The 27,765-nt window shown below is 38.4% G+C and overlaps 1 protein-coding gene across 2 annotated transcripts in view; it reads right to left on the reverse strand.

The window, feature by feature from the left end:
* The window catches only part of sc5d (sterol-C5-desaturase), a 37,023-nt gene extending 11,459 nt beyond the window's left edge, over positions 1–25,564 (reverse strand). The window contains exon 1 of one of the 2 annotated variants that reach the window (XM_082549423.1): positions 25,458–25,564. In XM_082549423.1, the coding sequence (XP_082405549.1) occupies positions 25,458–25,560 (103 nt within the window). In that variant the 5' untranslated portion in view covers positions 25,561–25,564. Of the gene's footprint in view, positions 1–8,103; positions 10,177–25,457 lie in introns of those variants that run through there. The other variant, XM_082549426.1, reaches the window with a different exon arrangement.
* Between the last annotated feature and the right edge of the window lie 2,201 nt (positions 25,565–27,765).

Consider the following 27,765-nt stretch of genomic DNA (forward strand, 5'->3'; position numbering starts at 1 on the left):
CCTTTTCCCAGTACACCTGGCGTTTTTTTCTCTGCACATGCCCAGTTCAGTTACTTTGCCCCTTGCTGCGTGTATGTCTTACTAATACATTTAAACTGATACTGAAGTAGGCGAAATCCTAATAAGAACAACACATATACTTGATTATAAATCCCTAAAACAGTCTTGTTAAAAAGGTTTGATAAATGATACACTTCTCCCGTTTTAACTTAGCAGTACACAAGCTATGTTCTACAATAAATAAGGCTTTCTGTGAACTTGTAACATCCTATTTATTAAGTTACAAAAAAATGTCTACTGATTTAACAAAGTATCAACTTAGTAACCTAATAACATCAAAATGAATTATACTACTCAGAGATCAGATGTCTAGGGAGGTTTGCTGTCCCTTTTAAGGTAATGTTTCACCTGAAGCTTGGTTTGGGGCATATTGTCCATCTCTGAGCTTTCTCTCTGATGTACTCATTCCTAATCCTGTCAGTCTTTGTCACTCTCAGTGCAAATTTATTATCTTTAACACAGCAGCCACTGGTTCCACCTCCTCCCTTTTCATCAGCACTGTTACCCATGTACTTTGCCTGCTCTCACTACCATTTTCTAAACCTTTTTTTCACTCTGTTCTTTACATACACTGTATAAAAGATGGCCATAGTCTCTGGGTCTGAAAACTGAAGCCAAAGCGGGGTGGCCTGCAGGAGGTGACTCCTGTGGTTGCCAAAAGACGTCTGGTTTTATAATTTGTTTTGCTCTCTGACCTCAGTAATTATGCTCCAGATGACTTTACTGGTTTAGTCATGAGTTTCATGTCAAATAACATGAAGTTACTTTAGTAAATTTTGGTCATCTTTCCAAACAAAAAGGAGGATTATCCAGATTTCGCTCACTCTAACACCCATCATCATTAAGATTTTAAACAGACTTCATCACAGGACCTAACTTATATATGTGTAACAATACGATGGTTTCACTGATCCTATGCTGTCTGCGCTTTTTTACTTCTCACCTGCACCCTCGTTCTTTGGACGGTTAAGCTGAAGGACTTAAACTTAACCAACTTCATACCCCAGCTTCCTGCATCCCCATCATTTCACTTTCCTCTCTCTCATTCACACAGATGTTTTCTGTCTTGCTCCTGCTGACTTTTCATTCCTCTTTTCTCCACCTCTCCAGGAGCTCCACTTTCACTACAGATCCCAATATCACCTGCAAACATATAGCTCATGCAGGCTCTTGCCTGATCGTATCTGTCAGCCTGCTGATCAGCATTGCCGACAGAAAGGTTCTTAGAGTCAACCCTTGGTGTGATCCCACCTCCACCTTGAACCCATCTGTCACTCCTACTGCACACATCACTACTGTGTCACAGTGCTCACGCATACGTTTAAACAAAAACTCTTATTTACATGACAAACACACGGCTTCATATTCTGAAACCTTAAAAATTTAAAGGGATAAAGGTAAGGTTGTCAATCCAAGTTTCTGTGTCATGTTTAGAATGATTTCAGGGCACAAATGGACCAGCGGTACAGCATGACACAGACACTGGTAGTTAATGGGGAATGTGACACGCCTAAACTGAATCAGGGTAACGAGACAAAAGATAAATCACAGAATGCAAGATTACCATAAAAACACCAAACCTGATCTGTAGAAGTCATAAAAGAAAGCTCAGGAACAATACCAAGTCCACAACTCAAAAACACTCGGTGAAAAAACCCCGGACTTCTTACTTTGCTGTGATTTGTTACTAATAGAGGAGATTAAGCAATTGAGGAGCCAGTCTTTCTCATTTAGAAAGATCTGAAATGTATTCTTTAAAAAAAGAAAAAAGACTAATCCTTGTAACTAACATGCATCAAAAACTACTGGTCCTTTTTGCTTCCAAAACATAGGGGTTGTGTTTGGGGCTCAGAGAGTTAACAGCACCTTTTGTGTTGGTTTAAAGAGCAAGAGACACCTTAGTTAACATGCACAGGGCACACAGATGTACTAGCCGATGTTATGTATGCTAGAGATATGCTGATCAATGCCTTGTTAAAGCACTCTAATCTCATGAGATCTTTAATCTTTAAAGATGGTTCAGGTAATGGGAGTGATCAAGTGAAGATGCCTGCTGTATACGCGGAAAAAAATCTATCTTTCCTCTCATTCATCCAATTAAAACAAAGATTTTTTCCAGCCAAAACATTTAAAGTCTAAGGTCAGAGATATTCTTTCAAGCCCTGTTCTGCACTAAAGAAGGCTAAACTTCAGTGTGAAGTTATTGAGCATCCTAACTCGAAACATTATAAACTGGGATGGGATGTGCATGGTGCAAAGCTCTGCAGCAGGTGATTAACAGTGCACAGAATATCACCGACACCAAGGAGAGGCGTCTGCAGAGAGCCCAAAGGACACTAAAAGACAATACCCATCCGGGCCACAGCATGTTCACCCTCCTGCCATCTGGCAAGCGGATGCAGTAGGTTGTGCTGCTGCATCACCAGATTTCAGAGAGGTTTCTTTCCTCGGGCTATGAGATTATTGACATCATTCTACACACTTTAGCCTTTTAAAATGTTTTATTTTTTTATTTAGTAGCATGAGGGGTTTTCATCTACAATCTCTTTGCGCAACCACGTGTTTTTTCTTTTTAAGAAGGTAATGAACTCTATTCTTACTATTAAAGGTACTAAAACAGCACCACTGTAAAGAAAAACACAAGATATCCTACTAAATTGAAACCCACTTTTAAATAGCAATAAATCAGTGTATTCAAGCTTTTTTTCCCCCCACTAATATCACTTCATGAACCCTGGTCCATAGATGACGAAGGCTGCTTTCAGGTGAAACTTGTGAGGTTGTGTTTTCAACATGAGAGGTCAAGAGCATGATACGCTTTCTATTCAGTTGGTTTAAGTTGTGAGATCACTGTTGCTAGGTGACTGGCAATCAAAAGTGAACTTTGCCTTGTTCCCTTTTCAGAAACGGTAAACTGATTGAGGTTTCTTACATTTCAGAGCCTTAAAATAAAAATAAGAACAAAGGAAAGAACATGTCATATTCATAAGCATCTGTAATTACTGTATAAATGAAAGTGAAAAATTTACTTGTTAAATCTGCACATTTTCATATATTCAACACCATGAATACAATGAGCCTGTGCGAAAGCGCTATAAGCCTTTCTAAGCATTTTTCAGCATGCTGTAGATTATTATCATTAGTGAACTCTTCAGTGATTGAGTTTTTCCAGTGATGAGAACGGTTGCCTGAAAATATTCACAGACCACTGAATTAAACGCCTTAAAACATATTTAAATGCAAATTACCTTTCAAGACACAGCATGCTCCACCCATTCCACTTTGATGATTTAAGTTCACTCATCACACAGGTAGCGCTTTCATCTCTTTGAAGCTATCTATTTGTAGATCCTGCACATCCTGAGAGGTACAGTCTGATGTAATTCTTCCTCACGGAGGGGTAAAGGAAGGTGCTTTTTGAAGGGGGTTCTCTCAAGCTTTTAAGTTGCTTTGCTCGCTCTCCTCTGAACTCTTCTAACAGTGAAGGCCAGTTCACAACCAAACACGTTGGTATTTGTTTTCACTCCAATTCGGACGAGCAAATTAAATGAAAAGTGTTACCATTCCTTTAGATGGGAAAGGAAGCCTTGGACTTTTCATTTATTTGAAATAGGTGCTGCCAACAAATACTAACTGAAATGGAAATTAAAAGCACCTGAGAGAACATTTATATTCCAGTTATTTTTGCTCACATATCTCTACCATAGACTGTATGTCCTCAAAAACTAAACAGAAAATAGGTAAACAAAAAAAATCCTGCACATTTATGTAGTTAAACAAATGTTTGTGATGTAATGAATCTTCCTAGTCATTTAAAGCAAATGTTTGATTTAGTGAATTATATTTAAAATTGACTTTGCTAGTTGAACACTATTTACTGCTCTCCAATCAGCTCTTTGAGAATTCTTCAGTTTCCTTTAACTTGAAATTGGCCAACTTTATAGCAGAAGTAAACATGTTTACAGCCTAATAGTAAAAGTTTTGGTCTCTATGGCTTAGCTGCTGCTAGCTGCTTGTCAGGTGGGACCTTAGCAAGGACTCTCTACTGTATCTGTCATGTTTGTTCCTTTAGTCCTTTTTAAAAGAAACAGTTTTAGACAAGTTTGATGTGTGGGAAAGTTCACTAACTGAGAAATCTATTGTTTACTAAGCTAGCAAACTTAGCAGGCCTAGCGATCAAAAAAAAAAAAAAAGAATTCCTGCTGATTTCTGGCGCTTGCATTGCTAGCATGAAACTGATCATAAAGGTACATGGCGCTGTACCTAAGACCTCTTGAGATTGCTTTGGTTGTCACAAGTTGTTGCCATTTGCACGGCAGCTGCTGACCTGGCTGCAAACTATTCGCCAGATGAAAAGTGCAACGCAAATCGGAACCAGATGCATTCAAAGTAAAGTTTACTTTGAAGGTTCAAAAGGCACAACTTTAAGTTGGTACAACTCACAAAGTTGTGCCTTTTGAAATGTGTTGTATTGCCAACATATTTCAAAAGGCAAAACTTTTACTTTGAAGGCGTATGTTTTCCGTCTTTGGTTTGCAAGTTTTTCCTCTGAAGGGTGTCTGGGCTCAGCCTCAGAGATAAGGTGAGGAGCTCGGTCATTTGAGAGGGTCTCAGAATAGAGCTGCTACTCCTCAAGGTGGTTCGGACATTTGACCAGGACACCTGCGAAGTGTTTTGGACGTCCCGCTGGGATGAGGCCCCAAGGCAGTGCAATGACACACTGGAAATTATGTATCTCACCTGGCTTGGAAATGCCTCCGTGTCCCCAGAAGAGCTGGGTGAGTCGGCTGGGGAAAAGTACATCTGGGCATCTTTGCTCAGACTGCTGGCCCTGCCACCTGGACTCTGATAAGGAACGGTTGGTATTTTTAGCAGAATATAAAATCACGCCATTTACTTTCATTTACTTGATCAAATCACGACAAGAACAATGATTAAAACCAAGTGAGATGATTCCTTTGATTGTTTTGTTGAAGTAAATACTGCTTGTTGTGGCATGCATTATCTCATTTTCACAAAAGACATTTCAATCAAGAGGTACAAGAGTCAGAAAGAAGGAAAGAAAGAAGGCAAACAAAGACAATCCACAGTGGTGCAGCATCAGAAACCAATTCTTTCTGTGATGCGGTCTGGTCAGTTTACAACAAAGGGTTGGGATGAAACAGACTAATTTTGCTGTCATGGCGGCCCTTTCCCAGCTTTACAGCGTGAAAGTTAGAGCCGTATTTTGGTTAGATCTGTAATCACTATCCAATCTGCCTGGAGGAGAAAAAGAAATTTAATTTGACAAGGAGGTAATGAACCCATGCAGCCATTATCTTAGATAACCCATTTGAGAGACTGGTTGAGCACTGATGAAAATTCTATTAAACATAGCTGGCTGATTTCTCTATTTTGTTCAGTGGCAGAAAAGCCTTTTTTACCCTTGCCAATTTACTTTGAACTCTCAGAGTTGCCAAGGATCATTATATCAAGGAGCTTCAAACACTCACCCTTTCCTTAATGATTCAAAGGCAACAACCCCAGACTTTGGGCTAATAACCTCTGTGATGCATACACAAGATACCTAGGCAAGTGCGGCAAATACTTTACTTTCAGTTCCTGTCTAGAGTTGCATTCCGAGGAGGATTCTTGTGTTAAATACAGCTTTCTGAGAAGTTTTTTGTTTTTAAATGCACTTCGACCCTGCTCAGTTAAAAGCTGATCCAACTTTGCTTTACTTTTCAACAAACCTTAAATGTAAATTTCCTCCTTGTGGATAGTCTATTTACCAACAAGCCTGTTTAATACACACTATATATATGACACAAACACACACAGGCTCAATTACCATAAATATCATAATATAATACATTTAATTATTCAAGCTTTTTGTTATTTGTTTGTAGTGTTTAACTTCATCCTCTAAAAAATTTGTTTCCCAACTTTTTGATAGAGATATTTTAATTGAAGCACAGTTTTGGGACACAACCCTCATCAAAAGTTAAAGACAGCATCAATTATTTCTACAGATTACATACTGGTTATATCTCTCCAAATCACACCCTTCTCATAGTAATTATCAGAGAGGAAGTAAAGGAAAAATCTGGGCAATAGAAAGAAAGCTGAGCGTCTCTGCTTATCTTATATAAGTAAATATGCCATTTGCAAATACCTTTTGATAGATCCTGATATAACTCAATACTTTAACAGTGGCTTAATCTAAGAGAGTGCAAATAGACTTAAAATTACATGGTAATGCTGTAGTCAATATCTCCTTAATTACTCGTGATAAGAGAAAGTGATACAAATTTTCTCTAAATGAACTCTTTTTCAACTGTAACAACTTGGTGGCATCTCATTTGTATTTCCTGTCATTTTCTCAACCTTACCGGAGTCTTGAGTGGGAGGATGCCAAAAAAAGAGGGCGATTTCAAGAAACACATTTAATGAACGTGAAATTGTTATCTGAATCACTGTCACAGGCACGGCTGGATCATCTGCCAGTGGGCTCCGTGTGTGTGGTTTGTGCCTGTTTGTGCAAAAGAAGCAATATTTAAACAGTAAGAATAAACAGTTGTCACTCTTCGTACCATTTTGTTGTTTCCATTTTTCCCCCTGCTTTCCGTTACATTACAAAGTGCACTTGAGTTTTAATGAGTTTGTGAAAGTTTTTATTGTTTAAGTTTGATCATTTAATGTGCTTGAAAGAAAAATAGAACTCTTATTAACTTGGTATTTTCTAAAAATATGTCTGCCAAATACTCATGTTAAATGAAGCGGTATATTGGGTTTAACACTAATTAACAAACGTTATCATGAAAATGTACCATGGTTGATGAATATTATTTTTATGAACTTTAGCAACCTGACAAAGCTAGTGTACCTGTAGACTCCCAATCTTGCAGGAATTTGTTTGTTTCAGTTCTGATGGCTTGAAAAAAAAGAAGGAGAACACTTCAGTACCCCTGTGTGGTATACAAGCATCACAAGCGCAGGGATCACTGGAACAGTTTACGGCCAAAGCTCCATTTAGCTGACCTTGTGGAGTCTTTAAAAAAAAAAAAAAACAGGAACTTTTCGGCTTCATCAGGCTTTGTATTGACACTCATTTGTTATATTTGATATTATTTATTTTTATTATTTTTTTATATTTATTTCCTATCAGTAAATTTATTGTACAGCCTTTTGTGACTTTTGTACGGTGGCCCTGAGAGGCCAAACGGACTGCAACTTCAGAAAACACCTGCAAAAAGAAAAACACCGCAAACAGAAAAACACCTGCAAAAAAGAAAAATGCTGCAAAAAGAAAAACGCTGCAAAATAAAAACACCTAAAAAAAGAAAAATGCTGCAAAAAGAAAAACGCTGCAAAAAGAAAAACGCTGCAAAAGCACACAAAACACAACGGAAATAGGAAAAAACACAATGAAAATGTTTCTGGGGAGACAATAACCCGACGGACCAAAACATGCTAACAAGTGCGCTGAGACTGGGAGACACTTCAAAGAAGTGGAGGAGAGGTAAATGTGGTGTAATAATATGATTCTAATAATACTACAGATATCTAGAATATACATACATGTTTTGGTTCAGGCACAAAGCATCTATCTAATCAGTGCAATGAAAGAATTAGCAATGAAAGAATCATTGCTAACTAAGCTAGCTATCAAAGACGATAGTTGCTAACAGATAGCTTACGTTAGCTTTACAGCTAGCTTTGCATGGGTAGTAAAATATTTTTGTTTTTTGAAATCATTCACACAAATACTATTGCTTATGTTAGTTTATTTAGCTGTTAAATTGTTTTGTTGTTCTTTGTTGTTGTTTTTCTTAATTTTTTGTGCATTGCAGTACAGTGCATTGATAATGGCTACTGTTTTACCAAAGTTTGTGACAGTTAGCTAAGATTAAACTCAGAAGTAAAACTCTTAGCCATTTATGTTAACCGTAATTTAAAAAAAAAAAAATCAGTTAAAAAAAAAATAGGTCAAATTTGATAACACAAACTGCCTCATTATTTTTCTAAATGCCTTCACAGAGTACAGTGTGTTTTAATACTTACCTAGCAATTCATTTGCATTACTGGAGACTTTGGGGGTCCAGAAAACTCCTTAGACATAACTATGCTCCCTCACCTGAATTCTACTGATATATTTGGCTGCGAGAACTGCTATTGCTAGCATGATTGAGGAGGAGGCTGACTTTGGGGCAAATGGGGCTGTGCAGGTCAAATACTGTGCAAATGTGTTTGTAATCATGCTCACCAATTCATGATGTGATTTAAAGTTGCTTGTTTTTCCTTTAATTTGTTGTGTAGCCTACATGTATAGGACTGCCTCGTAGAGTTCATTTAAATTTAAGCTTTGTTTTGTGGAGTATGTGAAGCACAGCTGCACATATCAGTCTATTTAACTACTTAATCATTATGAAGATTTTTTGTATTAAACCCACATGGAAACAAATAAGAGGCTGTTTTATGGTGTTACTTATTGAAGTTTCTGGATCAACAACAAACTTTTAACCAGAAACTGAATTCATGACACCGAACCACAGCAAAAATATATTATGTTTGTGAAGACGTTTCTTGGTGTCCTCACTTGGCTGCTCAACCTGTTCAAACCCGAGATTAGACCTTGGCTAGAGGCCTCACAGCATGAATGTTCAAATTATGAAATGGTAAAATCTGAAGCCATGTGTGCTCCATTTAATATTTATCAGGTCCTGGATGCATGTCAGTATTTATTTGTTCCTTGCCTCCTTGTATATTCATGACATGAATAATGCCGTGTATGTTAATCAGATGCCAGACCAAGAGCAGTGTCTCAAAGCATCCTTCTGGAAAATCAATCATCTGCACGGCTCCTTAGCATCAACCAACTCTGCTGCTCCCCAGACAGCACAGCTGAGAAGTGTACTGTCTCCTTTTTTCATATTGCTGGACTAACCACAGGCACTGATTAGCAGCATCCCTCCCCCCTGATAGATGCTTTGTGCCTGATTTTAATGAACTGCTTTGCATTAGCGAGCGCTTCTCTCCTCCCTGTGCACTTGCCTTGACTTGCTCTCTCGCAGTCCAGCAAACCAGGGCAGAGCTACAGTGAAAAAAAAAAATAAAATAAATACAAAAAATAGTCAACACATCTATCGGTAAGCAGTGGGCCAGGCACACTCTGAGCCAAGACAGAAATATTGACAAAATGTCTGCTAGCCATCTTATTATCTTGCCCAGGGTTGCAGTTGGCAAAATAGCACATGCTGGAGGCAGCGGCGGCAATGATGGTGGAGGGGTGTGTGTCTTTCCATGTGTGTGTTCTGCCGGTAGAAAGAAGCCAATGTTTGTAGAGCTTGCAACCCCGACACCCTGTTGTTGTACTGCTGGGCTTTGAGTGCTGCACCATCATCTGTGGAATTAGTGTTTCTGGCTGTGATAGTGAGCTAGAAGCAGATACCAAATGAGAACACATCTGATAATGAATCATTCACTCACTACATGTCTGCTCTTGGTATGAATTGATGGTATATTGCTGTGGCAACATGAGCCAAACACCAGTTGCTCGGATGAGACTATGTCCAAAAATTTAATGAAATGAGCACAATGCTGTCATTAAAGGCTGTAATACAGGAGATGGGTCAGAAACGGAATTTGTTTCATACTGAGGATAATGCTGTGCAGTGAAGAGTAAAGGCCATTTCATCTCGTTCCAAAGAATATTTGGGTTGATAATAGCTGTTGTCCTAGAAATGGCATGTATTACTAAGCTGTTTTCCCAAATGTGTGTCATGGTGACAGATGTAAAATGCATTTATAAAATCTCTAACAACCTGGCTTTATGATCTGACATCCATCTGTGGTTATTATTAGACCATAAAAAGCATGCGGGTTAAAAATAGGATATCTGCCTCCTGCACCCTAAAGACAGACCCTAAGTCATAAAGACCTTTGGTCACTGTCTTACTTCCTTTGTCCTTTAATTTATCTTAATTAGTTTAATCTGTGTTTTCTTGGTCTTATGTTTGCATTTCCTGATTAACTCCTGTGTGTATTTAAAGCCTCAGTTTGCATCTGTTGTTGTCGAGTCATAATGTCTTCCTGTTTTCCCTTCCTTTTGGCTTCACGGACTTGTTGTTATTTGCTGCCTTTTGGATTTCTTTCTCCACCTTAATAAAAGGTTTGTTGTTTTTGTTTATCAAGTATGACTCAGTCTGCATTTGAGTCCCTTTCCATGACATCATCCCTTTATTAAATTAACTGTTGGTTCTAAGATTGTATCCAGCCACCCACCACTAGCCAGGGAGATATAAACAAGCAAGATGTAAAATCAGACTGAAAACAGTGCAGTTCTCTACTTTGTGACTAAGTGGTGAAAGTGCTCTACTTTTCAATACCACGCTGTTGCATGTCATTAACTTTGTCTCTTTTCTTTTCCTGCTCCATGTCTGCATATATCGCTGCTCTGTCGTTGACCTGCAGTTACTGCATCCAACAGCCTTCTAATTGTGCATCTAGAGTGTGTAAAACAGTTGACCAAACCTGCAACAGGCTGCATTTATAAGATATTAACCTTTAATTTGTCACTAACCATCAAACCACACACCAAACGTGCTATCCAAGTTGTTGTTTTTGCAAGCTCCTCTGAAACTTTTGAGTAGGAAATTAAATAGCTTGCTATCATAAGCTTTAGCTAATGTTTGCTATAGTGTAACTACCTCTTAAGTGAGTTAGATTTCTGTTAACTAAAGTAAAGTGTTGTTAGATTAAAATCTTATTTACGCCTCGTTTTCAGCTCCATGAAATACAACCAGTCAAATACATTAATGCAAAATAATCTGCTGGAGAATCTCACACCGACTCCACATGAGTTACGTTATTGACACAATGCCACACTAGTCAGCATTATGTTAATCCAGTTGGGAGGAAAAAATGACCTATGCTGTCATTTCTAAATTACGTTTTAGAATTTGTGAGCACGTAAAAAGAACACATTACTCACTCCAAACATTGTAGCCAGCGACATCTGAATACGGCGACTGCTTTGAGTAACACATACAGTTTGCTGTTCCTGAGTTGGAAGCTTCGATTATTTTTCTCAGTGAAAGTGGAAGCATGGTCTTTGACAAAAGCGGCATGTACAGTACGGAAATTGTTTGAAGGACCGGCTTTGTGCGATTTCTCACAATGACCCTGGGTTAGGAGGAAGTGCAGCAGTGATGCCCTTCACACTGAAAGAACTTCCTCAGGCCACAACTTAAAGGGCACTCTTTTTTTTTTCTAAAATGAAATGTTCCTTTCCTCCTCCTTGACATCTCGCTCGTTACTTTCATCAAAACGAAATAGAGGTAAGAAGAGGTCAAATCAACATCCAAACAATGGAAGGATGAGGTGGCGAAGGTTCCAGAAATGGCAAAGGGTGGACAAAGTAGCAAACCTTTAAGAAAAATGTTTGAAAAGGCTCTTTGTTCAGGAGTTTCAATGTGTGTTTTGCTGATAAATCCTTCAACAGCATACCCCACAAATGAACTGGCTTAGTAATTGAAAAGGTGGCAGCTAAGTCCAAGGGCTGTTTACATGCTCAATGGAGAAAAATGTGTGCTGACAAATGAGATGCAAATTATATGCACACTGTAAGTTGTGAGAATCTTAAATAAATTAAAGCATGATAAATGACAGCAAATCTGATAATAGGTGCATAGTTTTATCTAAAAGACTTAAATGGATTTAAAGGATTTATGATGCAGGTATACAGACTGTACAAACTGTAACTACCCCATATATTGTGAATTTAGAAGTGACAAATACCACCGCACTCAAAGTATTAAAGTAGGTTTTATTTGGTAAAGAACTAAGGGTTTAGTAATTGTTCAGTGACAAACACGGGCAGGGAAAATAATCTTTAATGATTTATTGACATACAGTAATAGCCAGTATGAATACAAAGCATCTGCGTACTTTCAGCCATACAACAATCTTGGCTCTGAAAATAGTGGCGCCAGTTTTTCCCCACTCTGTCTGTTGGTTGGTCCAGGCTGAAATATGTCAACAACTATTGGATAGATTGCCAGTTTTGCATTGCCCACGGGGTGAATCCACTAATGCCACCAGCAGTTTGACATGTTTGGCTTTTAGAGAAAACAATTTCCATAAATTTTACGTCCAAACATTCAAAACTGATTTTTCCCCCAATTTAGCTCACTCTCTTGTTTTCAAAAATAAACCTAACAAGGACTCATAGGTTCAAACTTTACTTCATCTCATACATTTAGAGAGACACACAAGCTGGAGCCATCCGTGTGGTGCAGCAGATAACTCATAACATTACTGGGAAATTGCTCACAGGTGGATACAAGTACCAAAATTTGTATGTAAACTGTGTTATGACTGCTTTTGTGATAAAGACCATTAGAAAACCCAAGATGGCACGACGTTTGTGATGGCTATTGACAAAATAGATTTTTCTCCCATAAACTAGATTTAATTTTTTTAATGCTATTATGGAATGTGAAATAACTAGTTTAATTTATTTAGAAATACAGGGAGTGCAGAATTATTAGGCAAATGAGTATTTTGTCCACATCATCCTCTTCATGCATGTTGTCTTACTCCAAGCTGTATAGGCTCGAAAGCCTACTACCAATTAAGCATATTAGGTGATGTGCATCTCTGTAATGAGAAGGGGTGTGGTCTAATGACATCAACACCCTATATCAGGTGTGCATAATTATTAGGCAACGTCCTTTCCTTTGGCAAAATGGGTCAAAAGAAGGACTTGACAGGCTCAGAAAAGTCAAAAATAGTGAGATATCTTGCAGAGGGATGCAGCAGTCTCAAAATTGCAAAGCTTCTGCAGCGTGATCATCGAACAATCAAGCGTTTCATTCAAAATAGTCAACAGGGTCGCAAGAAGCGTGTGGAAAAACCAAGGCACAAAATAACTGCCCATGAACTGAGAAAAGTCAAGCGTGCAGCTGCCAAGATGCCACTTGCCACCAGTTTGGCCATATTTCAGAGCTGCAACATCACTGGAGTGCCCAAAAGCACAAGGTGTGCAATACTCAGAGACATGGCCAAGGTAAGAAAGGCTGAAAGACGACCACCACTGAACAAGACACACAAGCTGAAACGTCAAGACTGGGCCAAGAAATATCTCAAGACTGGTTTTTCTAAGGTTTTATGGACTGATGAAATGAGAGTGAGTCTTGATGGGCCAGATGGATGGGCCCGTGGCTGGATTGGTAAAGGGCAGAGAGCTCCAGTCCGACTCAGACGCCAGCAAGGTGGAGGTGGAGTACTGGTTTGGGCTGGTATCATCAAAGATGAGCTTGTGGGGCCTTTTCGGGTTGAGGATGGAGTCAAGCTCAACTCCCAGTCCTACTGCCAGTTTCTGGAAGACACCTTCTTCAAGCAGTGGTACAGGAAGAAGTCTGCATCCTTCAAGAAAAACATGATTTTCATGCAGGACAATGCTCCATCACACACGTCCAAGTACTCCACAGCGTGGGTGGCAAGAAAGGGTATAAAAGAAGAAAAACTAATGACATGGCCTCCTTGTTCACCTGATCTGAACCCCATTGAGAACCTGTGGTCCATCATCAAATGTGAGATTTACAAGGAGGGAAAACAGTACACCTCTCTGAACAGTGTCTGGGAGGCTGTGGTTGCTGCTGCACGCAATGTTGATGGTGAACAGATCAAAACACTGACAGAATCCATGGATGGCAGGCTTTTGAGTGTCCTTGCAAAGAAAGGTGGCTATATTGGTCGCTGATTTGTTTCTGTTTTGTTTTTGAATGTCAGAAATGTATATTTGTGAATGTGGAGATGTTATATTGGTTTCACTGGTAAAAATAAATAATTGAAATGGGTATATATTTGTTTTTTGTTAAGTTGCCTAATAATTATGCACAGTAATAGTCACCTGCACACACAGATATCCCCCTAAAATAGCTAAAACTAAAAACAAACTAAAAACTACTTCCAAAAACATTCAGCTTTGATATTAATGAGTTTTTTGGGTTCATTGAGAACATGGTTGTTGTTCAATAATAAAATTATTCCTCAAAAATACAACTTGCCTAATAATTCTGCACTCCCTGTAATTTCGTGATGTAATCAGGACTCGGCTGGTAATCTGGCATGCCTGATGTTTACCCTTTAATTTGTCATTGACCATCAAACCACACACCAAACGTGCCGTCCAAGTTGTTGTTTTTGCAAGCTCCTCTGAAGCTTTTGAGTAGGAAATTAAATAGCTTGCTATCATAAGCTTTAGTGTAACTACCTCTTAAGTGAGTCAGATTTCTCTTAAGTAAAGTAAAGTGCTGTTAGATTAAAATCTTATGTACGCCTCATTTTCAGCTCCATGAAATACAACCAGTAATCTGGCATGCCTGATGTTTACCTAGTGAGCCGACACGCTTTTGGGCTCACTGGTCAATTGAAGGGCCGCTGTGCACTGGCTGTACAAGCACTGACAGCAGCCCATTCGTCCATTTTCATTCTTGACACTGTATTGTCATGTGCTGTGTGCAGGCAGGAACGGTGGATCCAATGTGCGGACACTCAAAAACGTGATCTCAAACAGCTTTATTGCTGAGACCCAGTCTAACTAAACTGGGAGGCAGGATGGCACACAGTGCAAAGTTGAGGACAAATATGATGGTAGGTCACAACACAGTCAAAGGAAAACGAAGGGCTTAAATACACAGAGGGAGCAATCAGGGAATAGGAGACAGGAGGGAAACACAGCTGGGATAAATCTGGGCTAACGAAACAAAGGAAGCAAAATCAGATACATTAACATGAGACATGGACTTTCAAAGTAAAACAGGAAATGTAACACAGAGATACAGACTTGACAAGGGGATACAGCAGACAGGGGAGACAGAGCAACCATGGAACACGGAGACATAAACCATAAGACAGAGAACTCTAACAAAGAAACCAAAACACTAGAAATGATAAATAATGACAAAATAAAAGCTCAATAATAATGTAAAAGTCAAAACTCTGGGTCAACGACCCAGGTGCCCTAACATGTATTGTCCAATCAAATCTCTTAATGCAGCCAGGCCCTCCCCTGACTCTGCTCTTCAAGGTGCATGAGAGGTATAATTAGGAAGGGAGTGATTCGAGATTTCTGGTAAAATGAATGGTTACTTATTAAACCATTAGTCACTCCTAATAGCTAGTGTGGCTTTTAATTGTCACATGCTGCAGTGTAGTACATCTAAGATGTCCTAATCCAACAACAACTGTACAAACTTGTTTCAATATCAATAATCAAACAATATGAAATATATACAAAATATGTGTAATATACATATATATGTATGCTAGGGCCAATTTTCTGTCCCCGATGTTCTGTCCCCTGTTTGCTACTTATGCTCTCTACTGATTTGAATAAAGAAACGTCCTTAAAAGATACTAAACCCCAGATACTGATGTTTCCATCTCAGTTTGCAATTGTGCCCAATGTTAAACATGTGGGTGTGGAGTGTGTGAAGTGTGAAAAGTGCCAGAAGAGAAAAAAAAGTCTTGCATATGTTGCAGTCCATTTTCCCATGGAATCAACAAGGAGAGTGAGGGAGACTAACCTTACAAACTTGATAGTGTATTTGGATTAGTGTCATGATCCAGCTAGTACGGCAACACTTGGGTCGGTCACCTGCATCAAGAAGGTTCTATTTATAGCCATGAAAAGTCAAGCTGTTCCACAGTGACTGTCAGCACTCCTACGGTCATTTTTAGTATCTGGTTTTGCATGTGAGCATTAAAAATGTGTCTGTGGGTGCAGCTTGCAGCTTTGAGAAAGTGCTCTATACATTACAGTCCTTTTCTGGCTTCCAGTCCATTTAGAGTATCCAGTTTAAATTTTACTACTTGTTTTTAAGAGTCTCAGTGGTTTGGCACCATCTTACTTAACTGAACCTTAACTTCCCACAGTACCAGAGCACTGATGTCTACAGACCCTATGATCTTGAATATTCCTAGATGCAGGCTCGAAAGCAGAGGTCACGGGACCTTTTCCGTGGCGGCTCCTAATATTTGGAACAACCTAATTTCTTGTATAATAGCTGCCTGGTGTCATTCATTTTTTTTAAAAACTGTTAAAGACCTACTTATTATCGCTTGTTTTTAGTTATAGTTTACCAGGGTCCCGTGACCTTTATTATGCAAACAGGCCTTTTTTACTTGCACAACCTGGACAACACTTCAACTGGTCCATGTTTAATGTGCTATAGAAATAAACTTCGACTTGACTTGACACTCACTAATCTAGAGGATGGAACATTAAGTAACTGGTCGCCCAGAAAGACTGTTGTAAGTTTGAACCTCCTCAGAGACCTGCTTGTCAGATTAACCAGTGATCCGTAAATTGGTTGATGGGACAGTAAAAGGTTCTCTCTTTCTCTCCCTCTCCATGGTAACTTGTTAAAAAATAACTAGTTTGGAGGATAAGATGTGCCATGATGAGCAATAAAGAGGGATAAAAGAGACAAATACATAAAATTCATTGACTCTCGCAAAAATAAATTGGGGCTAGATTAATGTTAAATTCCCAAACCAAGGTGTATGCATCATAGTGCTATCAAAATGGTAAAAGGGTAACCTTTAGTCTGCACAGCACTGTGCAGCTCTAACCGTATTGCACCTGTGGAGCAACATGTAAAGCATGTGTGCCTGCTATGTTTTGCTTGAAACCACAAAGCTCTAAAGATGTTTTTTTTTAAGCTATAAATGTGACTTTCTGATGGTCAAAGGATACAAATCAAGAGTGAAACCTTTTAAATTTCATCCACAGGTTCAAATTATGTAGTAAGACAGCTGTTTCCTCAGATAGACACTTTAAAATGTTAAAAATTCAAGTGGCTTTTGGGATTTTACAAATTAATAGCTCGAAAGTGACAGACATGCAAATTTTGGTGCTTGTGTCCACTTTTGAAAGAAAGTACCAACCTGGCTAGTTTATGTTCGTGATTATTAAAAGCATGAATATTTTTAAACCCATCATTCTGAACTTGTCAGGAGTTATGGTAACGAGGTCTTTGGCTATTAAATAAGCTGATGACAGTAGGCTTTTACTAAAGGCTTGAAGGGGCATAACAAAGAAAAAAAAACAAACCCTACTTTTAGAGAGGATCGGCTTGCTGTTAGAGGAACTGCCGTCCACAGATTGCTTCCATCTATACCAGAAGTTTTGCATCTGGGCAACTTTAAGTCACAGTCAGCATTAGCTGATTCAGCCAGACCTGAGGTACAGCCAGACCTGAGGTACATATGTAAACAGTGACAAATTAGAGGAAAAACCTAAAACCTTGACCCCCTCAGGGGCTCCAATGGCTTGTGTTGTGCTGCAGTCAGAAATTTGCTGGCATGGTTAAGAGTCCACTGCAAATCAGCACAAAGTTTTTCTGAGGTGCACATTTTCGACCTCTCAGCACAATAACCCCCTCCAGTAGATGTGGTTTGGTGACTCTGAAGGCAATGGCAGGTGAAAGAAATAAACATCCAAAAAACCAACCCCCAAAGCAAAAAACCTGAAACTACAGTTGATTTTAGAACAGCAGAAGAAAGCTGCATTAATTAGGGAGATGTGACCTGAGTGCTTCTCAGAACTTCCCTCCATTTCCTCTGGAAGCCAGTCACTTGAGATGCCTTTTGGGAAGCTGCCAAACACTGCAGGGATAATTGAAAATTTTAGGGCCTGTTTGAGTCCCTGAACAATGTAGAATTACTGTCCACACACTGCAAGGTCCTGCTGAGAGTTGAGCAGTCACTACATCCAACCAAACAAGAGAAGATGAAGGCTTATTGATTCCTAATGCTGGAAAAAGGGGGTTTGCTGCAAGAGCTCCAGTAATGTGATATAGAAGGAAGGAAAGGATATAAATGCTACTGCTTCAAAAACATTAAATTATAAGAAAAGTCTGCAACCACACACAAAAAAATGACTACAGATAGTGATCGTATAGACAGAAGCTGTAACTTGGAATAAGTAAGGAATTGTTCTGGAATTTGTTATGCAAAGAGTCACTTCGCAGTAATATATATACATATAACATGAAATTGCAACAGTCATACAAACAAAGATAAATGCTTTCAGCCCTTGTGCTTAAGCCCCTGATTCTTTGATAACAGCTGGGTTTAATCTTGTTTACTGTTGAAGAAATCTATAACAGAGATGGAGATTGAGAATAGGTTTTTGAGCCACTATCCCCACGAATATCAGATTAAAGTGAAAGAAGTAACAACAACAACAACAAACAGAGAGCAAACATTCTGATTTTGTTGTTGTTTCTTGTTATCAGGCCCATTCATTGAGTCAGACTTGGCAATCTAAAGCTACACTTCTGGAATTAACAATGATGCTAGCAGCGAGGCTCGAGAGATGCCGCCTGTCAGTCAGTCAGATACTTTGGTGAAGTCTGAATGAGCTTCACAGGTTTTGGATGGACAGCAATAACATTTTGTGCAGATGTTCCTCTTTTCTCTTTATAGCCACCTGTACGTTAACAGTTTGATTTTATAGGGCAGAGGCTAACAAACTCGAGCTAGCTGCTACAGCACACTAAGCATGGTTCGTTGTGTTGTGTGCTTGTTTCGTTGGTGTGAATGTTTCCTTTTTCATTCAGTTAGGTTCACAGGTATTTGGACAAGGACTTTTTCCTGGTAATTTGACCACAATGCATTTTTATTCAAATGACAGACTTTAAGCTTTAATAAGGGTTTTACAAATATTTTCCATGAACTGTTTGAGAATTACAGTCATTTTTAAACATAGACCCTATCAGAGGCTGATCTGTAATAGTACAAACTAACATTTTCAATACAAGGATCGATTTTTAATTTGGGGATGAAAAATTGAAAGAGTTCCAACAAATGAATTCGACACTTTAAATCAGGTCCAGATTGTTAGAGGCTTCACCTGAGCATTATGTATAAAAATGGCTATAATTCCTAAACAGTTAATTCAATACTTTTATTTAATCCCCTTCATTGAAGCCGAAATTCATCATTCACAACTTTATAAGCATTATTATTACAAAAGTAAAATAAGAATAATAATAAAGTGCTACTGTCCAAATACTTATGGAACTAACTGTATATGCACTTTTAATTATACAGATTTAAGATTTATAGCAACTAGCAGAGCCCTTGGCTGCTGGTGGCAGACCTCTGGCAGTCCTTGGGCTGCACTTTGACAAGCATTGTTGCTGGGAAGCGTGACTATTAGAGAGATTACCATAAAGTTCCCTTTTCCTTAGAAAGATAAAAAGCTACATTCAGCTGCTTCGTTATTCACAAGGATTGGCCGCAGTGGTATGTCGGATGTCCTTCCTGATGCAACACCCGAGAGATCTGTGTCTCCACTCAGGATCAAACCAGGGATCTTTCACTTGTTAGGCGAAAAACTTCCTTTAATGTTTCCAACTAAGAGTGATTTTCATTTTGTAATTTTTTAGAGATGATTAAGCAGAGTTTACTTTAGAACATGGTGACCTTGTGACTGATACTGTAAGTAGGCACCGAAAGGATGTGGACAGTGTCCAAGTTCTCATATAACTTCTTCCTCCAAAAAATGCAAATAGTGATGGCCTAATGCCAATCTCAAGACAAATCAATGAGTGACATCATGGCTACAACCTCTTCATCTGCAGAGACTGTGTTACATTTACGTACTTTAAGGGTTTTAGAAGAATTTACTAAAACATCAAAGTTTGGGTTATTTCTCAGGTCTGCATTAAAAACCGATGTTTCATCTGACTGTAAAAGAATTTGTTCATTTTTGGTCTAAAAAAATGTGTCCATGGTGTACAACTTTACATCGGACGTTGTGCAACAGGACGCTACATGTATCTCAGTTCTTCACTGTATGGCGTCATGAATCCAAGCACGCTGCACGTCCAGTACAGATAGCAGCATCGACAGCCAGTCAAAGCTGCAGCTCTCGAACAATTGCTGTCTGAAACAGAAACACTGAAGCAATGAGTACGGTTGTATCCCAAAGGCTGGAAAAAATGAGCATGCACCTGGAAAGTTGCCAAATGAAATCCCTAGACTGCCAGAGACAGTCTGGGAGGAGAACATGAATGACTGGTGCTTTCTGTGTTTGTATAGCAGACAATACAAATAAAGCTTAGGATGAATTGGACCTACTGTGAAATTTGATTGGGATGAATGGACCTTGATGTTCTTTCTCTCTGTCCCCAATCTCTTTTAATTTACTGGTGTTGTGGAGGATATGGTTCTCATCATTAATCAGCAAGACAAATGAATCCCCAGCTCGGCGTGAGAGAGAGAGCGAGAGAGCTGGAAACACACAGAGAGGAAGAGAGGTGGAAGAAGAAAGGAAGGGGTGGGGTATATAAATCAAGTATGCTTTGATTAATTCACCTTGGTCTAGAGGACGCGGCTAATAAGATCCATTGGATCGATATACAGAATCCTCATGTTTTCAGCTGTATGTCAATAAAAAGAAAATCTGCTAGATCACTCAAAATGGTTAATTACACCCAAGCTAATGAAAATCTTTACATTTACTGACACCAATTAGTAATGTTCAACTCAAATTACAATCATTTTCAGAGTGGGTAATTAACAGATTGAGGTTTTTCTTTCTGCGAGGTGCTGGTAAAAGCTATAAATCAAGTAATAAACAAAAAGACAAATTTAGTGCTGAAAATGGCACTTTCTCAAATGTCAATCACTACACCGAATTTTGGTGGGATACGTGGCTGTGCATTTCTAAATATCAAACTGAAGCTAGAGCTATGCTTTAACTGTACCTCGCACAGATCTTTTTTTTCCCCCACTTTGTCCATACTTCTTTAGATATAACATTTAATCCATGTGAAGGCACAGCTGTGCACTTCCCTACTTGTCCACTAAAAGGCACTCTAGCGCCTGTTTCAGAGCAAATCTGTGAGTCAAAGAAGGAGAAGCATTTCATATGGAAGTCTAACAGGCAGAAGAAGGGTTGCAACATTTGAACAAAACCAGATGAAAACAACAAGGTCCCAAAATGTACGCTGTGTTTAAAAGTTAGTCCACTTTTTAAAAATATCTACTTTTATTCAAACTGATCAATCCACTGAGTTTAACACTAACAATGTGTTTTCACTGGAGACACAGAGGTTTTCTTAAAAAATAATTCCCCTAATCTAGCAGACATGAAATCCCAGAGGTGTGATCTAGATGGGGCATTACAAAAATACAAATGAAAAAAAAAAAACCCTGAAAAATAGGGTCATTAATGACAAGCGTCAGGTAAAATCTCTCACAGGAAAACTGTAGGGAAAAAGCCTCAGCAACTGCTCTTAATTAAAATAAGATTATGGTATGCATTTAATTGCTACAGCTGTTATTAATTGCATTTTTTGTTTATTTTAGTTGCTTGGTCATTTTTGTAATTTGTCTAGTTGGTTTCACATCAAAAAAACAAAAGGTTCAGTCAGCAATTAGGAACTATTCCTTTTTGGAGGGATATCAATGAGAGTTTAAGTGCAGAATGACACATTTGGCTAACCATGCTAATGTGTGGAATTGCATCTGCTTAAATAAGATTCCTCTTCAATTAGTGTAGACAGAGTAGCTCAGATTTCCTTCATTAAGAGAACCCTCAGGACAGACTGCTGACAGCTGACTTGTTGTTGGATTAAGTTTGACCTGAGGGTTAAATACTACATCTCACTCCAACATCATAGAAGCATGTCTCGGGATTTCTTTTCCTTCTCTATAACAGCAAAAGTGCTCTTTTAACATGACTTATATCATTAAAAGTCTGTATGCAACAAATACAGATACACTTCCTGTGAGGATCGCAACCTTTGGGACCATTTTGTTTGCAACCCCACTGCAAGGAGCAGAGATATATTAAACCCACGGGCGAATGAAATCCATGGATTAAACATGGATGTTCAAGACCGTGTCAGCTGTCTTGAATTCCATAAAGGCAGTTCAAACACACAGATGGCACTGACTGAACTGTACAGCCTTATTTCATACCTGTGACCAAGACCATTCGGCTTAATTTAGACTTTCAGTGGGTGAGAACATGTTCAGTCTAACACAAGACACCGTGTAATTGCTTTCAACTCTAAGATGTTCATATGTTTTGTCTCTTTAACTGCACCCACACTTCCCTTATGTAAGGGGGGGGGGGGGACACTGGGTGCACTGCAATATAATTCAATACAACACCAACACTTATTCCAGGCTCCATAATAAACCTACTCAGACAGAGTGTCAACAAATTTAGAATATTTAGTCTAACAAAGGTAATATTTGCCACAGGGCTGTGCTACTCTATGACTTGGTTCTTACTGATGTAACTATTGTTTAGTGAGTGTAAGAGTATAGGCTGTGCAAAGCATATCTTGCAAGCACCACACTTTTAAGAAACACACACACATACATACATATATATATATATATATATATATATATATATATATATATATATATATACACACACACACACACACACACACACACACACACACACACACACACAGGATCTTAAGTACTGAAGCTTTTCTTTTGAAAAACTGTAAATGCAATTTAACAAATTGCTCTAAAAACGGAGCAAATTTGTACAATCATTGTTCAATATAGTTGTACATTATCTTGTAAATGCTGATGCCTTGGAGAAAAAAATTACCAGCCGCAAGCCGTTGCACTTACATCTACCATTTTCATGGTAGAAAGACCAATAAAAATGTAAATGTCTATGCTCAATCATTAATGGTTCACTATCTTTAACATTGTTGTTTTGATTTAAAGTATGATGCTTAAATGAAGACCGAAACAACAAACATCATGGTAAGTAAAACTTGAGCACACGTTTCTGAAATGGTAGGTACATTTTAAGAGGTTGAAAAAAAAGGGGGAAACTGGACTTCTTTACGTTTGTGAAGACATTTCACCTCAAGAGACTTATTTAGTTCCCAAAACAAAAAGTGGATAGTCCCAGGTATCTAACCCCTAGTGGGGGTTGCTCCCTTTGGAGGTGGTTGTTAAATCACTATTGATCATGGGGGTCACCACATAAGTGAGCATGGTTTATTACCATCACTGAGGGCTAGGCCAAAAACCATTGACACCTTGCCCTACCCTATCATGTGACCTATTTAGGTCACCTGAAGCAAGGTGTGAGGGTTGAAGCACCTGGGAAGAGATCTCAAGACTGCCCTGTAGGTGGCTGATAGCTGGTCTTGGAAGCTGCCAACACTGTTCAGTGAAGGCCATTCACAGTGGACTTAGATAGCCTCCTCTACTCCTGAAACCACCTGTTTTCTTGGTCTATAATGTGAACACTGGCATTCATGAAAGAGAAAAGGTTTACTCAGAAACTGCATGGGTTTGTAAAATAGTAGGATAGATTAGATTGTTTGTAAGATAAAAGGACCCGATATATTCATCCCTTGGTTTGGGGTTTTCTTCTTGTTCTTTATTTCCTGTAAAGTGATTTATGTTCAAGTTCTGTGATATGTTTTGTTACCTTTGAAATTTAGTACCGTAATTTTTTAAAAATGTATTTTTTTTCCCCAGCCTGTTTGAATTCCTTCATTTTTAGGTTATCTGTGATTTGGGTTTCTGTATTTCTTGGTTAGTCCATATTTAGATTTCTTGCTATTTCTGTTGTCGTTGTGTTGACAAGTCTTGTTCGTCTCATGTTTTGTATTCTTCATGATTGGTTTTCTAGTCCTATTATTTGAGTCTTCTGTTTTTAGTTGTGTGACCCTCGGGTTGTATTTAGTTAGATCACATATGCATGTCCATTTTCTGCTTCTATTTCTGTCTTATCTCTGTTTGTCTTTTATCCCTTAGTGTTTCGATGTCTAGTCTTTCTGTCTTCCCCAGTGTCAACTTAACCCTTGCTTCCCCAGTCAGTGGTGTTTTCCTGTTTTATTTCGGTAACTGTTGTTCTCTCAGTCTCTTTTGACTTTACTTCCCCCATCTCATTATGTCTGTCTCCAGCCATGTATCCCACCTCTTATCGATCCCCTTGTTATCATACGTGTGCATATATTGCTGCAGTCTGCACTTGTTATTTGTTGTATCGTCCTCATATTGTGTGTAGCCTAGGCCTATTTCTCCCTATTGCAAGTCTCAAGTGAGTTTATATTTAATTTTTTCCCTCCCAATGTTTGGATTCTCTTGTTCAGTTCCCTCCTTATTCCATGAAGTCCTAATAACAGCAATCCAGAAGTGGACGTGGACCACAGAAAAACATGGCTAGCACATAAAGAACATATACTGGATAACAGGGAGACTAGAAGAAAAAAATTAAGAAGAATAAAGTAGCAGGCATGACTATCTTTACATACTTAGATCCCAAGTGTTTATAAAACAAGTCGATGAAGATGTGGATATTCACTCAAGTAGAAGTACAGATACTTGTGTGTTTGGTGCAAGGCCAGCTGTCCAGTGTCATTTTCTGTCACCATGCCTTTGCTTTGCACTTGTTTCCAACATTTCCCCCCCCCTTTTTTCCTTTTTATCTCTGTATGATTAACATAAGTTAATGCAACAAATTCCTGTGGTGAATCCACCAATAAAGTTATCTTTAATGTATTGCTTTTTCCTCCATTTACAAATCTGTTTGATGCTGGAAGAAATAATCAATAACTCCCCCTCGGTTGTGTTAAAAACTACAGTAATGAACCTGTTTAAAAATGTAAGTAGACAGTACATGCATTTATCCTAAAGGAGAAAAAAAGTAAAATACCTGAAAAACCTAGTATAAAGTATTTCACCTCTAACTAGAACTGAACAAAACAAGATTCCTTTGAGAAAAATGACCAAATTAAGCAGAACAAAAAAAATGATGTGAATACTGACATGAATATGAAACAAAGAGCTGAGACGGGGAAGGAATACACATAAAAACATGGTACGACAACTAACAGACAAGTCAGTTATAAATACTTTGGAAACCACAAAGCTAATTACAAGAAACCATAAAGCAAGTCTTGGGAAGGGACTCAAACCCTGCCAACATTCAGAGTAATTATTATAAACTATTAAGTGGTTAAACAGTTCCTAAATGAAAGTGGAGCCAGTGTCGTGTACGTCACTTCACCGTTTGTTCAAGGTGTTTCATCCCCAGGTATTTTTGAAAATGCAGATTTTTCTATGCGTTTGCACCTTTTGTTCACATGTACACGGCGTTTTCGGTCACTGAAAATGCAGATTTTTAAAAACGCCTGCCAGGGTGGAGCTTTTTGAAAACTCAGTTTTTGCGTTTACGTGCGGACGAGGAAAACGGAGAAAACGCAACGCCAAAGATGTGCGCCTTTTTTGACGTCACACTGTGCGCCACGTTATTGTTTCGGTGAAATGAATTTCTACAATGGCTAACTAAGACAAAATACTGTTACTGGTAATTTTACTCTCTGCAGTGTTTAAATACTTACACACAGTTATTGTCCCTCCACACATAGGACTCAGTTCTGCTTCTATGCGCCATCTTTGTTTACTCTTTCCCACCCAGCTTCTAGACTTCTGATTGGCCAACATTTCTACACGGTTAGGAATATATCGCCACCTGTTGCTTTGGTATGTTTCTGGCAGCGTTTCCTTCGTTTTTGGCGTTTACGTGTGGACAGGATTTTTTTTTTTTTTTTTTAAACACAAAAACGGAAAAACTCCTTTTTCAAAAATACCCGTGTACGTGTGGACGTAGCCTAAAACATCGCTTCCATGTCTTTGTTAGACTTTCAAGCAAGAGAAAGCTTGTGTTCAAGAATTGATTAAAATAAAATAAAATAAAGTATATCAATTTAGTTTCAGGAGAAAATTGTTTATATGGAAAAAATGACATTCCGGAGCTTTTTAATACTTAATTGTAAGAGTTTGATATATTACATCCAACATTTAACAAATTAAATGGACTTTAGATGTACAAAACTGTAAATAGCATTTTTATTTTTTTTACTAATATTATCTGTATGTAGAAAAGACATGTGCAGCCATGTAATAAGCACATTCGCTGTTAATGTTTAAAAAAAAGACAAAAACATTTTCACAAATGCATTCCATCTTTGAAATAATCTGATCTATATTACTCACTTGGTAAAACACGATGTGATGCAACATCTAATCCACAATTATGGTTTACACGCACTTTTATGTGCAGAACCATCGTAGTAAATTGGGGCCTTCGTTAATTTCTCTGAACTGTTCTTTTTCCAGGTTGGAATGCGTGTATCTTTAATGACTTTAACAAACAAGAACTGGGTTGCACAAATCTATTTATTTTGGAGCCCAACAATACCATGACATTTTTGCCCATTATGAGCGACTGTAAACTTCTGTGTGTTAAAACAACATCTGTACATCTGTGAATTTGTACAGCGACCAGGTTTGACCAGGGAGAAGATGGCAGGGTTTTACATGTGTTTGGTTAGAATATAAAATCAGAAATCAAAAATTCAGTAATTTCTTAAAAAATCAAACTCAGATACACAAAAGTCCCGGCACCATAACACCTCAACACAAAGTGAACACCTGTTGGCTCCTTTAGACTCTCTGCTCATGATTTTTGCTCTGTAAATTTTTATTGTATGTTCTCACATTCACAGTTACCAGCATTTTCCCTTTAGGAATTTTAGAGCTTTTGCTTAAACTTGGTGGTTTAATCGTGTAATCTCAAGCACTTACTACCCACAGAGCAACAAAGTGCTTGAAACAAAAGTTGGAATTCAAAAATGCCAGAGCTAAAGAAAGAACCCTTATCTGAGCCTATCCAGCTGCTCATGTGGTTTGCATCCTTTCTAACAATCGCAATCAGACGACAGATATCCATTACTGCTAAAATTAGGAGATGCCGACTTCCATATCACTTGAGCCACCAGTGCACAGGCGCCTACCCAATCAGCACAAAGGAGGACAAACACTCTACTCCACCTGATGTAGAAGCCTCGTGGAGATAATTGATCGGCAGCGAACCAGGAGTTTGTCTGACATTTGAGGGGAAAATGTGAAACCAAACCATTTAAAACTGGTTGAAAAATGTGTAAAAATTTTAACTGTAAAAAGACATTTTGCCTCCATGAACATATTAGGAGACAGCTCCGTAACCATTTCAGAGATGCATTAAAGCATAGCAGCTCTATGATTGTGTAGTGGTTAACCCTATTTGCCTTACGTTTAAACAATTCAAGACACATACACCCTCAGAGGGTCAGAAGCTTGTGTCCTGTTGGTTCTTGTTCTGGTCCCAGATAAATAGGAGAGAGGCAAATCTCAGAACATAAAGAATCAAAAGACTCGACAGCGAGGCAGTGGTGCTAACAGCATGCAGTGTGATTAAAGCCTCAAGTTTGTTTTATTCTGTGTTAAACTGAAAAAATAAACACAAATGTCTCACACATCATCTGTTTGTAACTCCAAATTAAAGTGCACAGCAAATGATGAGTAATTTGTTAGTCTTAAACTGTTAGAAGGCTGCACTAAACCCAGCCGCAGCGATGGATATGAGGGGACTATGTTGTCCAAAACTTAAATATGTATCGTTTTGCATCTTTAATCAGCACGAGGATGTACAATGCATAATATTATATCTTTTTAATTGTTACATTCCTGATTTCATACATTTCATACATACATTCATGATTTTCCTGGAAAAAACCCATTTTTTTTCTGAAAAAAAAGGGAAAATTTGCACATGGTAGTAACATTAATCTTTCCCCTTTTGGTGCTGCTTTTAGGGGTTGCCACAGC

This window comes from Aulonocara stuartgranti (genome assembly GCF_965226115.1).
Source record: "Aulonocara stuartgranti genome assembly, chromosome: 10".
Classification (NCBI taxonomy): Eukaryota; Metazoa; Chordata; class Actinopteri; order Cichliformes; family Cichlidae; genus Aulonocara; species Aulonocara stuartgranti.